The sequence below is a fragment of the Myxine glutinosa genome, chromosome 9 (assembly GCF_964187855.1).
Source record: "Myxine glutinosa chromosome 9, kmMyxGlut1.1, whole genome shotgun sequence".
NCBI classification, from domain to species: Eukaryota; Metazoa; Chordata; class Myxini; order Myxiniformes; family Myxinidae; genus Myxine; species Myxine glutinosa.
In genome coordinates this window covers 105,843,706-105,859,227 of record NC_136269.1, presented here as the reverse complement: position 1 = coordinate 105,859,227, position 15,522 = coordinate 105,843,706, and the positions used below count along the sequence as shown (strand labels likewise).

The following is a 15,522-nucleotide window of genomic DNA, read 5'->3' as shown; positions in this document are numbered from 1 at the left end:
CCACCTCTTAGTAGTCCATCTCTGCTTGACGAACCTAACCAATCTCGTTCTCTGCGGGGCGTGGCCTCTCAGACCTGCCACTTGTATTCTGTGTCAAAGCTGAAAGAGAGCAATAAATCATGTGTTAAATGGAAGAAAGCTGAGGGGAAGACACAAGACATGAGTCACAAGACATGGAGTGAAATTGTCAAAGAAGATATGGAATGTTTGAGTTTGCACAAACCTGACGCAATGGATAGATCTGTATGGAGGAATGCCATCACTCGACAAACCACCTGAAAAAGGGGAAATGGGCGTAAAACGTTTGTTGTTGTTGATTAATCTTTTTTATATCTTGCACATCTGTATCTGCCTTGTCTTTCTCCTCTCATCTCGTGGTAGGACGTGCTGGTGGAGCTCCTGGAGCTAAGTGCTGACGGACTGTGGAAGGCGGAGCGTTATGAACTAATGGCCGACATTTACAAATTGATCATTCCAGTGTTCGAGAGGCGCCGGGAGTATGAGGTGTGTGCTGGCACGTTGATAGTTCTGTTTCCCTTTAGTACGAGTACGTAAGCAGGAAAATACGAATGTCCTGTGCAAGGGTACACTTCATAGATTTTGTTTTGTAAAACCAATATCTGTCTTTCCTCTGCTCCCCTTTGGGAATTGTGGCAGAAACTTGCACGGATCTATAGCACTCTGCACCAGGCATACAAGAAAATCGTGGAGGTCACACATTCAGGAAAACGTCTTCTTGGGACATTCTTTCGCGTTGCGTTCTTTGGACAGGTAAGATCACTCTGCCCCTTACTATTTCCCCTCACACCATTTTCCTCCAACTCCCCTTTCTGATATTCTGAATCATGGTCTACTCGGTCTTATTGCCTCCAACTATACTTTTTCTCCATAAACAGCCGGGGAATTAAGGTCCATTAATATCCAACAATAATCCTTCTCCATATTCCCTTCCATTTTTATGAACCAGTTGTTTTGGAACATCCTGATCTCATAGTGTATTGTTTTTATTAGCATAATCAAGATTATTACTGCAAGTCCATATTTGTTGAATTTTTTTCTTTATTTATTTTACTTTTTTTTCTTTCTTTGGTTTCTTGTCGAGCTTCCTACCAAAGTTGTATTTGAATCATAATGGCAAAAATTTCCCCTCATTTTTTTCTTCCCTCCCTTATATTTGCCTGCAGGCAGCGGTAAGTATATTTAATTTGATTATACGTGTGCTTGTTGTTGTCATTTGGCTGTGACTGTTCAGTTTCTCTCTTTGTTTCATTTGCCTTCATGGCCATGTGACCTGTCATGTGCATTTCTCTCAATGTATTTTGCTGAGTTTTCTTTGTGCAGAACAAGACTGTCTTAAATGAAATCTGTGTGGTTTTCTTATTATCTCTTAAAAGAAGCTCATAATGGAATGATTTGGGGTGTTTCCATACAAGTTGGCCAAATGGGTGCAGCAAGAGACATTAAAAAAAAAAAGGTTTCCAGATGCCTGGTGGTCATGTGATGGGTAAATACTGTGCAAAACTAAAAAACATTGTAAAACGAAACGAAGCGTCTCCATATTCTTCATTATTCTGACTCTTTTCTCCCTTCTTAGTTTGTTGTCCTCCTATATACTACTCATCTTCTTGTTTTCTGGGAGAATACTTTGGATGTACATACAAATGTGGTAAAACTAAAAGGGTATCCATTTTGATTCTTCTTGGTTCATGATATTTCCTCTTTTCTTGATTTTTATTGGAAAGGCAAAGCGGAGAGGTTACGGTAAGATAGGATTGACTGATATATTGTACTGTGTAAAAGTTTTTGGCCACTTTGAAACTAAACAATTTTATTGTCAGATTGGCATCTTTTATTAACGAAAAGGTGCAAAATGGCCATATTTCATTAAAGAAACAAAAGTGCGTTACCTTTTACAATATCATAATGAATTGAATTTCAATATTTGGTGTGTCCACCTTTTACATGCAAAACAGGAGATATCCATTTTGAAATGCTTTCCTGCAATTTTGGAAGAAGTCCCATTGCACGGTTGTTGCCTGCATTCTGTATACTTCCCATAATTACCCTCGCCAGAGGAGAGGGTATTGCATTTGAGTCCGTTTGTTACTTGCCGGAAAAGATTCCAGCAAGTATGTCGATCGGTTGATTTGTCTGTCTGTTTGTCTGTCTGTTTGTTCGCAGTACTACGTCTACACGATTGCACGTAGAATCGCCCAACTTTACACACATATTTGTCTTGCCCTGGAATAGACTGTGCCCAATTTTTAACTCTCTCGGCCCAAGGCTTCCATTATGACGTCATAATTCGATTATTCGACAAGTACAAAACTTCATCCAATCAAGATGCAATTTCTTGAGTGCCATGTCGGCATAAACTGGTAGAGAAATAAAATTGATGATGACGTCATTGGTCACGTGGTTCGGTCGCCATCTTGGAAAAACGGAAAAACTTTGCACCTCTATATCTCCAAAAGTGCTGAATAGAAAAAATTGAGACATGGCTCATTGTAAAGAACTCTCCATGGGGAATAAAATATGGTAATGATGATGTCATAGGTGCCTCCATTATCACGTCATAATTCGACAAGTACAAAACTACATCCAATCACGATTAAATTTCTTGAGCATAATGTAGGAATAAATTAGTTTAGGAAAAAAATAATGATGACGTCATCATCACGTGATTCGGCCGCCATATTTGTTTTAACACAAAAGCCTTAAAAACCACTGAAAATACCTCCTGGCGAGGGTTGGCAATCTCTGATTGCTCTTTTTCTTGTTCATGTTTTGGTTTTGGTTGTTTTGATTTTGTCTTCCTTTTTAAATAATTCAAAAGTCTTGGGCCAACAAATTTTTAACTAGTTTTTTAATTTCTCTCTTGCAGGTAATATAAACCTTCAGCATGCCCAACATATCAAACTTAATGGGACTCAAAATAATAGTTTTGCACTAAGAAGACATTTCCCAGAGAGAAATATTATGCAATACAAGTATTTCCAGATGTGGCATTCAAGCAACAATGCAAAAGCATAATGAGACTGGATAAGTCAAGAGGTAGAAAATGGATTGGAAAGCCAAAGAAACTCAGCAAAGCAGATGAGCAATATTTACTGGAAAGATAAAGAGAAAAAAAACTCAAGTTCTGAACTTGCTTGAACTGCTTTATGGAGTACTGCTCTCTCCTCTGGGCTGAGTCCCCTGCCTCACATCTTGTACAGCTTGATGCCGTGGAAACCAAGGCCTTCAAGATTATTGGAATCTCTCACGATGAAGCAGAGTCGATGGTTATATCACTTCGCCATCACAGACAGATCGGTGGTCTCTCTGTCTTCTACCGCTTCCTTTCTGGTCTTGCACCCTCTGCTCTTTCCGTGCTTCCTTCCTCTGCTCCCACCAGGTTTCTGCAGGGCACACATGGTCCACCATCAACCCTCTTCTGGTGAAACTACCTAAATCCAGGATCACTGCTCACCTCCACTCATTTGTTCATCTTTTTCCCACATATGGAACCAATTTCCATGCTCTCTTCAATCTCATCCTTCCCTCCATGTCTTCAAGACCTGCTGTTCACCACCATTTCAGATTGTCCCCAATCCAAAACCATGATCTTTTCTACCCTCGTTAACCCCACCACCACCTCCCTCACGCACACCAAGCCCTTCTTTCAAAATTTCCAGTTTTCCCTTCTGAGAGATTCCTTCTGTATCCATCTTGTTCATCCCCCAAGAGTGCAACACAATTAACCTTTTTAAAGTCCATTAAGCTCCGCCACAACAGCCAGATCATCCACATACAACATCCTCCCCAGAATACCTGCCATGTTTCCCTTCCTGCTTACCAGCTCCATCACCACGATAAACATGAGTTGGCTGAGAGAGCTTCCCTGCCTCAAAATGATGTTCACGCAAAACTTCTTCAACATCCCAGGACCAACCCAAACTCTTCCCTTTGTTCCCTCATACATACATTCCACCAACCTAGCACTTGCTTACTGCAGTCCCATCCATGTCAGTGTCACCATCACCATCTCTCTTGGGACAATGTTACTTAAAAAATTATTGTATCCGGATCTTCACCAAAATCGAGGCAATTCGTCCTCGTCACACACCCAACCTGTCCAACAAGTTTCGTCCAAACCTATACATCACGTTTTGAGATATCATGTTATATATCATCTTTAGCCCCATCTCTCAATGGTGAAGAATCACTTTAAAATACTAGTATCCGGATCCAGATCTTCACCAAAATCTAAACAATTTGTCGTTGTCCCACACCACACCTGTCCCCCAAATTTCGTCCAAATTCGTCCATAACTTTCTGGGAGTTTGGGCTAGGAGTTAGGGATCTTTATTCCTTTCACATTTCTTTCTACTTTTTCATAATTCTGTTTATTCTTTCTAATTCTTGCTTCTTCTTTATTTCTCTCTTTCTTTATCTGTCTGTCTTTGGAGAAGTGAATTCTTGCAGAATTTTTTTTTCCTGGAAGGCTCACTTGGCTGCGCTTGGATGAGTTGTGAAAGAAACCCGAATCTTATCCAGGTTCCTCCTGATGACTCCATCTTTGCTCTTTACTTTCTTTTTTCGTTCCTTCTGATGATTCCAATGCAGTATTTGGTTTTCTGTTTCATTTGAGATGTCCTGCTCACAGACAGGCAGACAAACAAACAGGGGTGTAGAAATAACCTCCGTCCACCTTCGGTGGCGAACGTAACAAAAGATGCATTATGGGAAACATTGCAGAATGAATGAAGCAACCTCCCAATGGAATTTCTTCCAGGAAGGCATTCCAAAACGGATGTCTACCTTTTTGCAAGAACAAGGTGGTCACACCAAATATTGAATTTCATGCATTCATATTTTAAAATTCATTTTTGTTTCTTTAATAAAACTTGATCATTATAGCACCTTTTGTTTATCAAAATATGCCAATGTGACGATAAAAATGGTTTCGGTGAGCTACTGTCTATCACTGTTTCCCGCCGTCACTCGTTTCTTCACTGCGGTGTCCCATCACTCGCCGCAATGGCTGGATTATTATCGCAGGTTTCTGATTCGCTGAGTTGAGGATGGTGTGTTGAGTTGTGACTTTGATTCTTCACAAGTTATTATTTTCTAGAACCATGTAACAGTGAACATGATGGATCTCAGTCTGGTACGTGTTCTTGACATCCAATCTCTTCACCCATGTAGGGTTACTTTGAGGAGGAGGATGGAAAGGAGTACGTTTACAAGGAGCCAAAACTTACAGGCCTCGGAGAGATATCTCAACGATTGCACAAACTCTACTCTGACAAGTTCGGTGCTGAGAATGTTCACATGATCAAAGATTCCAACAAGGTGGTGATTATAGTGGATAAAAGTCCAATTCCTTCTAACCTCCCTTTTAATCCCATTTTTGGGGGTTGCTGGTGGGAGTTGGGGTGGGGAGCAGGGAGGGAAGAGAGGGGTTACTATACGATAACTTTCCTGCAGTTATTGTTGAAATATTAAGTAGAACTGCCCTCATGCTGAACAGGTGAATGCCAAGGACCTCGACCCAAAGTTGGCGTACATCCAGGTTACATATGTGACGCCGCACATCGAAGACAAAGATCGACGAACTGACTTTGAGCGCAACCACAACGTGCGGCGCTTTGCTTTTGAGACACCTTACACGCTGTCTGGGAAGAAGCAGGGTGGTGTCGAAGAGCAATGCAAACGGCGCACCATTTTAACGAGTGAGCAAATCGGCATTCCTAACGGGTTCATGTAATATGCACGTGGCGAATCTGTCTTGTGTGGATGATTTGCTACTTGAATTATTATACTTTTGATTTATCATCGACACAAGTTTGCATAAGAAATACGTTCCATAAGACAACATATTATTGATTCAGAAAGATAAACAGATTTTACCTTCTACTTTGGAGATATTAATCTTCTTTATGGGACTTTAAATCGAATAAGATACCATCACATATTACTTCCATCACAGAATAACACAAACATTTCCATATAGGAAGTTGGAAATATATACAATTAATAGTTTTCATACTAGATCAATGATGTCATCATAAATTCATGTCGTCTTCATCATGTTCATTCACTTCAAATTCATCACAATTATTAGTCTTCATCATGTATTAAGCGTCTTTTATAACAAAGTTAATCCAGGATTTTTAAAATGGGTAGGTCCACATATTCCTTCGCAAAGGGACATCTCTGGCTTTATTTGGGGGACTTGAAAAACATTTCCATAAATGAGGCTATAATAATTGTTCACTTGAGGTAATACCATAAATATATACATTATAAATACTAGCGGGAACTCTTGCCTTCCGGGCGAGAACGCCCTTCTCGGCCCACCTCTGGTGGGCAATGTGCTGCGGCACAGTCTTGTGCATTTCATATTTCTTTTCATTTTTGAAAGAATTTTTATTGATCACAACATATCATACTCCATAATCATAAGGGAAAGGGAGATGATTTGTAATACTGGCTACCAACAACGGTGGTGCTATTTCCACCACATATCAATTTGGCAGTTTCGGTGACATCCACGTTTGCTCCATTTATAGTTAGGGTAGGGTTAGTATATATACCAGTATATATATATATATATATATATATATATACCAGTATAAAGTCCGTCAAAAATGACTGGTTGGAACAGTTTATTTGACGGTGCAGCCACGTGAGTGTGTCAAAGTCTGAAGCCTGGGCCTTGTGTCAGGTGTGCTTATATCTTCTTTATTTATTAGATATTTTCCAGCCGTACTTTGTTTACTCTGCGCACTTTGCACGTCACGTTCAGCAAATGTCACCTCCCTGTGCCTTGTATGTATTGTGATTTTAAAAAACCACTTCCGTACACCGACCTTGAGGCTCGGTTTGCAAGCCACCGTCTACAATTCCAATGTAAGAGACATAATTACTCTTCTTTTTGGGTCTTCGGAGTCCTCAGGGTCTTTTGGGTCCTCTGGTTCATTTGGGTCTTTTTGGTGCTCAAGCTCTTTTGCATCCTTGCGATCTTCTGGTTCATTTGGGTCTTCGGGGTATTTTAGGTCATTTGTGTCTTTTGGGTCCTCTGCATCTTTGGGGTCCTCGGGTCTTTTCAGTCATCTCGGTATTTGGGGTATTTTGGATCTTTGGGGTAATTTGGGTCTTTGGTTTCCACTGGGTCCTCGGATCTTTAAGGGCATTTGGGGTCTTTTTGGTGTTTTGGAGTGTTTGGTTCTGTGGGGTCGTTTAGTGTCTTCTGTATATTTTGGGTGGTCTTCTGGGTCTTTTCGATTTTTTGGGGGTCTTTTGGGTGTTTTGGGTCTTTAAGGTCTTTGGGATATTTTGGGTCTCTGGGGTCTTTGTGGTCTTTTGGGTCTTTGATGTATTTTGAGTCTTTGTGGTATTTTGGGTCTTTTGGGTCTTCAGTGTCTTTTCGGTATTTAAGGGTCTTTGGGATATTTTGGGTCCTTGAGGTATTTAAGGGTCTTCTGGGTCTTTGGGGTATTTTTAGTCTTCAGGGTCTTCTGGGTATTTAAGGGTCTTTGGGTCTTCAAGGTATTTTGGGTCTTCATGGTCTTTGGGGTATTTTAGGTCTTTGTGGTCTTTAAGGGTCTTGGGGTCTTTTCAGTGTTTTGGGTCTTCAGGGTCTTTATGGGTATTGGGGTCTTTTCACTGCAAAGTCCTTATGGGTATTTGGGGTATTTTGGGTCTTCTAGATATTTAAGGGTCTTTGTGGTCTTTTGGGTCTTTAAGGGTTTTGGGGGTGGGATCTTTTGCATCTTCATGGTATTTTGGTTCTTTGATGGTATTTGGTGTATTTTGGGTCTTTGTGGTATTTTGGGTGTTTGGGGTCCATTGGGTCTTCAAGGACTTTTCTGTCTTTTGGTTATTCAGGGTATTTTGGGTCTTCAGAGTCCTTGGGGTCTTCTGGGTCCTTGGGGACTTCTGGCTCTTCCTGGTCTTTTGTGTCTTTAACAGTCTACAGGGTATTTTGGGTCTTCGGGTATTTTGGGTGTTTGGGTCTTACCAAAATTTTGGGTCTTAGGGTCTTTGGGGTCCATTGGGTCTGAAGGGTCTTTTCAGTATTTGGTGTATTTTGGGTCTTCTGGATATTTAAGGGTCTTTTGGGTCTTTAAGGGTATTGGGGGGTATTTTGGGTCTTTGGGGTATTTTGGGTTTTCATGGTCTTTTGGGTCTTTAATAGTCGTCAGGGTCTTTGGGTCTTCGGGTTATTTTGGGTGTTTGGGGTCCATTGGGTCTTTTCGGTCTTTTGGGTCTTTGGAGTATTTTTGGATCATCAGAGTCCTTGGGGGTCTTCAGAGGCCTTGGGGTCTTTTGGGTCCTCTTTGTCATTTGGATCCATGGGGTTGTTTGGGTCTTTTTGATCCTCGCTGTCTTTGGATCCTCTGGGTATTTTGGGTCTTTGGAGTCCATTGGGTCTTCAGGGTCTTTTCAGTCGTTGGGGTATTTTGGGTCTTCAGCATCCTTGGGGCCTTCTGGGCCCTTGAGGTATTCATGGTCTTTTGTGTCTAACAGTCTACTGGGTATTTTGGGTGTTTGGAGTCCATTGGGTCCTTGGGGTCTTTTGGGTCCTCAGAGTTGTTATGTCTTTCAACCAGTGGACACACAGTCGTGTTCAAAGATTGCCCCTTAAATCCCCCCCACTCAAATCTCTCCAAAAGCACTACTCAAAGCTTTTAAAGCCTACCCTTATGAAGGGGGACAGACAGACACACACACACACACACACACACACACACACACACACACACACACACACACACACACACACACACACATTGTGTTTTATATGGTATTATATATACTAGGGCATGCCCGTACTATATATATATCTAAAATTATATCCCCCCCCTCTATTTACATGAAATGGTTTGGTCCATTCGCAAAGCCAAAGCGAACGACCACAGAACCCCCCCTCTATTTACATGAAATGGTTTGGTCCATTCGCAAAGCCAAAGCGAACGGCAGTTACGAATCGCAGTTACGATGAATCGCAAAGTAGTTTTAATTAGTTTTAAAACATAGTTTAACGGCAACATAGTTTTCCAACGTGAAATAAATGAATACGCTCTCAAATGTGCCGTCCGAGGCAGAGTGTGTTCGCCACGTTCGGCACACGCGATAGCTCGCTGCTCTCTGATTGGTTGAATCGTTTTTTGGACATAGCTCGGTAAGTAATTGTCCGATTAATATGAAACCTTGAAAAGGCACATCCTCGGGTCCCCAGCAATATACCTGGCAAGTTTAAAGTATATTGGACCCGTGGTTGTCGAGAAACAGCGGTCACAGACAAACAAACAAACAAACAAACACACATACAGAGATTACTGGAATTATAGATATATATATATATATATATATATATATATATATATATATATATATATATATATATATATATAATTATATATATATATATATATACTGTATATATATATATATATATATATATATATATATATATATATATATATATATATATATATATATATATATATATATATATATATATATATATATATATATATATATATATATATATATATATATATATATATTGTTACAGACGCGGTTGTGGATGTTGGTTTACCGAGCGGTTTGGTATGACCGCGCCTGCACGTTTACCCGATTATACTCGAACCTTGGCCGAGTCGCGCTATGCTAGGTCAATGAAGGAAAAGGACACAACGGCTGGGATTAAAATGACACGACACCAAGGGTTCAGTTCTCAAGACCTCCGGAGGAGGTTATATTAGGGCGGAAGGTCAGATTACAACGACAAGAGGGACAGCATAGAAAGGCAGGCACTTAGACACACTCTTATATTAGCCCCGACAGACGACAGATAAACGGGACAAAAACTGACTCACACGGGGATTGATGGCAAGGAAAGCGGGTAGTCGATGGCTCAAGGTGCACTCTTGGCTCAGGGGCAAAATCGACCCGGTCCAGTCCAAAGATGCGGGAAGGTCACAGCGCTCGAAGGTCGCGACTTGTCTTCTTCAGTCGGGGGCGCATCTCTCGTCACGTCCGGTAAGTCGCTGCGTATATCCGGCGGGGAGTGACACGCCCTCAGCTCGTTAGCTCCGCCCCAGATGGAATCGGCCCGTTGCTTCTCATTGGGTGCGTGCGGGGGGGGTTACCGGCTCCGCCCTTGACGAGGGGCCGACAGGCAGCCCCTTCTTGGTAACCCCGTCGGCGCACATGGGTAATGGCGGCTAACCGAGCCGGAGTGAGGACGCACACTCCCCGCACGCCGCGCCGCGCCCCTCTGTTGTTGTAGTTGTTGTTGTAGTTGTTGTTGTAGTTGTTGTTGTAGTTGTTGTGGGGAAGATGGGAGGAGGTAAGGGGAGGTCCTAAACTCACTACTGGTGCCATACGATCACATTCTGGTGCAACGAAGAGTCAGAATTAATGGAAACGAGTCCTTAACTGACATAGACTAAGAATAACTAGCAAGATGTCCGAAAGTTGTCTACGTGAGATGCGGTGGACCTGGGCACGACATTTAATGGGGGAAAAAGGGGAAGGTCGGTTCTACAGAGTGTTATTTACAGGCAATGGGACTAGGGAATGGGGGATTGGGGATGGTTGGGGAGTATTGGGGAAATAGGGGAATATTTACAAGCGGATATGGAGGCCAAATGCCATATTCGCAACATTGCACCCTTCTCTACCCTCGGGGCGTCCCGACCCGATAAATTTTTACCTACTTTAGTGTGGCACGCAGATGTAGTTCCCTCTACTATTAACTCTACCCTGAGTGCGACAGTTTTACAGATATTCACAAATGAGTAAATATGTCCCCCTGCGACGTTGCACCCTTCTCCTCACAGAAACACACCCACAGGATAACCGAATCCGGAAAGAATTCGCAAACTAAACATACAGCCGGTAGGGAGCATTATTTACAAGACTACGCTGATATTTACACTACGATCCAGGACCTGTTTTTGGAGGAACACATGCAGATGTTATGCATAGAGAGAGCACGCATGCCAGCATCGATACACCAACCCACGAGTGCTCTGTGGCCTTATGGCCTTTAATAATGTGCAGAGCACCCCTTCCAAGCATCAAAAGCACCACCCCATAACACAGTCAGCACCATCCGGTGCACCAATAAAGTGTTTATAAATCACCGGTGGTGTCGCAGCCGGCCGATGTTCTGCCGCTGGTCTTGCCTTCGTGTGGTGCACTTGGTGTTCTTGCCTCTTTCAAAAAAAATAAAGAAAGGCGCCAACCGCGTCCATTTCTCTATTGTGGCCGTCAGGGGGCCAACTGTTAGTGGTTCACCTTGTATGGCATAGGTGCCACGTTGACCCATAGGTCCATCCACGGGTGGTGCTTGGCCGCAAAAGAACTGCGGTCCATTGTGGGTGGCCACAAACATTGCGGTCCATATGGTGTATCGATCCAGGCAGCAAGCAGCGAAAGTGCAGGCCCACAACTGCGTAGCCAGCACCTCTCTCTCCTCTCTCTCTACCCCAAAGCCAGATCCTCGGCGGTGGGAGACAAAAGAAGAAGACAAGTGAGTAAGGTGGTAAGGGCTCAAAAGTGCACGCAATACAAGATGATGCACACTGGGGGCACATGGGAACCAGGTGAGACAGGTACGTTCCTATTGTACGCCCCCCCCCCCCCCCCCACCAGGTAACCTACATGGCCCCTCCCTTATCCCTTACTGTATCCACAAAACACAACACTACCCATAAACATCTACTTTACAAATCAACAAACATCCCTACTGTCTTCCCCGTTCCTCCCATAAACCAAATTCGTCTTCTCTCCCTCCTAACCAATCAAATTTGCCATTTTCAACGTTCATCAAAATTTGCCATCTCCAACTCAACATCATAATTTGCTATCACCAATTCATCATCAGTCCCTCCTAGGGAGGGAGAGATGGAATCACCCCAATGTCTCATCCACGTCGTGATGCGTCTCACAAATCCTCACAGCAATTCTCATTTCTGCAACACAAACAAAGAAAACACAGGTGTGGAGTCATCATCATCACCACAGGTAAGTGGCTGCGTATGGTGCGACAGGTTCATCAATCCTAACTATTTCCTAAATGACTTTAACAGCTTTACACTACCCGGGGTCTTTCTCCGGCCAAACCATTGGCCCTCTTACACTATGGGTTCTAAAAACCAATTCCCATTGGCCAAACTGTGGTGCTTTTCAATTTGGGGTCTCACTCCCCCGATTCATCTCCCGGTGCCCTCGCACAATTTCTGGGCTGTGGCGTGTACCTCTCCCAGTGGGTCTACCCACCTGCACACCCCCACCACTGCAGTTGCCTCCGAGCTTACCTGCTCCTTACCCTAACCTAACTACCTGGGGAAGGCCCTCTGGCGCTCTCCCCACTCGGTGCCCTCTCTGGCACTGGGCTACCCGGGTCCGTCCTCCGGATCCTCGGGCCCCATCCACAACTCTACCGGCTCCCAGAGCCCACCTGCGGCCTCACCTGGCCGACATCCTCACAGTGGTGGAGTGCCCAACCAACTACACACACTAACAGGCTACACGCCCAGCCATTTCCACAACGCTAATGCACCCATCCACAATACCATTCTGTCACCCGCACCACAAATGCCAATATCCAACCACAATTTACCTATACCCTCTACCTAACACTTACACTACCCGCCCCGGGTACTCGTGAAAGGGGTCCACTCTTCCCCCATCCACACCTTCGCACCATGCACACCACTCCGTACCACTTACTCCAACTCTCTCCACACACCTGTACTTGCACACCTGTGCTCTCACACCTGGTGCCACCTGCACCCTTCTCTCCCCAAGCGCATTCGCGCTGATCCACAACACTCACTACTCATACACTGCTCCACACACCTGTCCAGTTGCACACCTGTGCAATCACACCTGTTCAATTCTCACACACACGGCATCATCTCAGCTAACTACTCCCTTCTGAAACTTGCGCTTCCCAGTCGTCCCTTTAAACTATTGCGCTCCCTCGTCATTATCATCCATACTAATCTACCTGCGTCCCCACTACAGGTATCAGTCACTAACTAACCTTAACGTTACCTAATGTCATCTTCGCTAGATCCCTATCAATATAACCTAACCCACCCGGGCTAGTTTTCACTGCCATACACCCCATAAGCTATTGCTCCTTTGCCCCCCTTGGGAAGGGTGGCAGGGATGCCAGCCTTACCCACCGGGCCCATCGCTCACTACCAATTTTGCACATCAAATTTCAACAAATCAAAAATTTGCCAATCCTACTCATCATCTGCCAATCACTACTGCCAATCCCTTGCCAATCATCAAATTTAGTTTTTCTCTAATTTTGGGTCCAAAACACTAACCTCATCACCCAGTCTACTCACTAATGCCTCTCGGTGCGCCAATTCCTGTCCAAAGCCCGGCTTCGTAAAGCCAAGCCATGAATGCGGGTTGTTTGGTGCCAGCGGCTGGGCACGTCCCGCATTCGGTGCAGGGAAGGAGGTTTACCCGGGCCGAGGTCCCACGCACCACCTCGGCGTGGAGCCATCCCATGGCCCGATCTCGACCTGCCGGAATGCCTCAACAAAAAGTGGTCGCCATGACAACCCTTCCTATCCAGCCGCCCGCTCCGCCTAGTGGAGCACGGACGCGGCCGTTCAAAGCGAGGCCCAGCACGCACCGAGGGCCCGATTCGGCTAAAAGTCGCTCTAACCGCTAACCCGTTTAACGTCGATGCTTCACCTGCATGCTTACACCCCGCAGCCCGTTCCTTGCTCACACATCCAGCCGTGCCCATGCTCCTCGTACCTTTCCTTACACACCCAGGTACCCTCATTCCACTCACAGCCTTGGTCACACACCTGACCACCGAACACTTTGGCACACATTCGTCACCCGCACACCTCACCAACACACCTCTTCGCGCCCCCTCCTCGGTCACCTCCTCTGTGACAATCACAGGTGTGCTCTCATTCGCACACCCAACCACGTGCCTCACCACCAACTCCAGCGTGCATTCCCACTCACGCTCTACCATTCCAGGTGTGCATCCTTCCATCCCAGGTGTACATCCTCGCTCACCTGTCACAACCAACTCACTCTCCTTGTCACTCTCACTACTCTCACCTCCATTCTTGACAGCGCACTCACCCTTACTCTTGACAGCGCACTCTTTCCTCATGCACCTGTCCGTCACACACCTTTCTCGCGCACACTCTCCCGTCACACCCTCTGTAACACTTACCACACCGCGCTTCCATGTGCTCCCTCGCACACACGCTACGACCGACTCACTCTCGCCAGCACCCTCACTCCTTGGCACACACTTTTTCCTCACACACCCCAGAGTCGGACTTTCTCGCACACCTCTTTTTTTGCACACCAGACCTGTCGCACACTTCACCAACGGCCTCTCACGAACACCCGGGTCCATCTCGACCCCCAAGCTTCTTAAATCCCCTGGCGCATCATACGCACGACCATATTGGTCACCACTTACACCGGGTCCTCTTTCTCTTCGCTTCGCCTCCATCACCTGCGAATCCCTCATCCGGTTAATGAGCACATCATCACGATCCGAACACAGACTTTGGACCAATTCTTTTACTTCCTCCTTTATCTCTTTCTTTTCCTCTCTCCGTCGCTTCTTAATTTCGCTCACCCCTTCTTCCACTTCTTCTAATTTCTGTTTCACCTCCTTCATCTCTTCGTGCGCCCCTTTAAGTTCTTCCTCTAACTCCACTTAATTTTTTTCTATGTGCTCCCGCACCTCCCGCTCTTTAACCTCCATCACCTCTACCACCTTGTCCATTTTCCTCGTCAGGTCCTCATGTACCGTCTGACACTCTTTTTTAATTACCCCTACGTCCTTTTTCATCTCCTTCTGTGTCGATTTTAAACCCTCTATTACCGCTGTGTTCTTCTTTACCTGGTCCCCCAACTCCTTTTGTCCCACTGTCAGTTGTTCTACTCCCAGCGTCAACTCCTCTATACCCCCTTGCAATTTTACAGTCCCCTTTCTCACCTCCTTCTCCATGCGCTCCTTACAGTGCCTCACCTCCTCGCGCACTCCTCCGACCTCCTCACTCACACCTCTTCTGATCTCCTCTCCCATCACTTGCATCTCCTGCCCAGATGCCACCCTCATCTGCTCCATTTCCTCCCTGTGAGCATCCAGTTTGGTTTCTACCCCCATTCTGACCCTCTCTATCTGCTGCCCCATTTGGTTAACTTCCCTTTCCGCTTGGTCCCTCATGTCCCTCAATTTGCCTTCCATCCTGTTTTCTAACCCCTCTAACCCCTCTTGCATCCCTTCCATTTGATTCTCTTGAGCGGCCATTCTGTTTTCTACCCCCATTAACCCATTTCTCACCTCTTTTATCCCGTTGTCTAACCCCTCAAAATTATTGTCTAACTTCCCAATTTTCTTGTCTAACTCCTCAAAATTATTGTCTAACTTCCCAATTTTCTTGTCTAACTCCTCAAAATTATTGTCCAACTTCCCAAATTTCTTGCCTAATCCCTTAAAATTATTGTCTA

At 44.7% G+C, this 15,522-nt stretch overlaps 1 protein-coding gene across 6 annotated transcripts in view; it reads left to right on the top strand.

Annotated features, from left to right (window-relative positions):
* The window catches only part of DOCK9 (dedicator of cytokinesis 9), a 287,811-nt gene that overhangs the window by 259,973 nt on the left and 12,316 nt on the right, over positions 1 to 15,522 (top strand). For all 6 annotated transcript variants that reach the window (XM_068128621.2, XM_068128622.2, XM_068128618.2 and 3 more), the window contains 4 exons: positions 382 to 504; positions 658 to 771; positions 5,191 to 5,337; positions 5,516 to 5,717. In XM_068128621.2, coding sequence (XP_067984722.1) covers positions 382 to 504; positions 658 to 771; positions 5,191 to 5,337; positions 5,516 to 5,717 — 586 coding nt within the window. The remainder of the gene's footprint in view (positions 1 to 381; positions 505 to 657; positions 772 to 5,190; positions 5,338 to 5,515; positions 5,718 to 15,522) is intronic.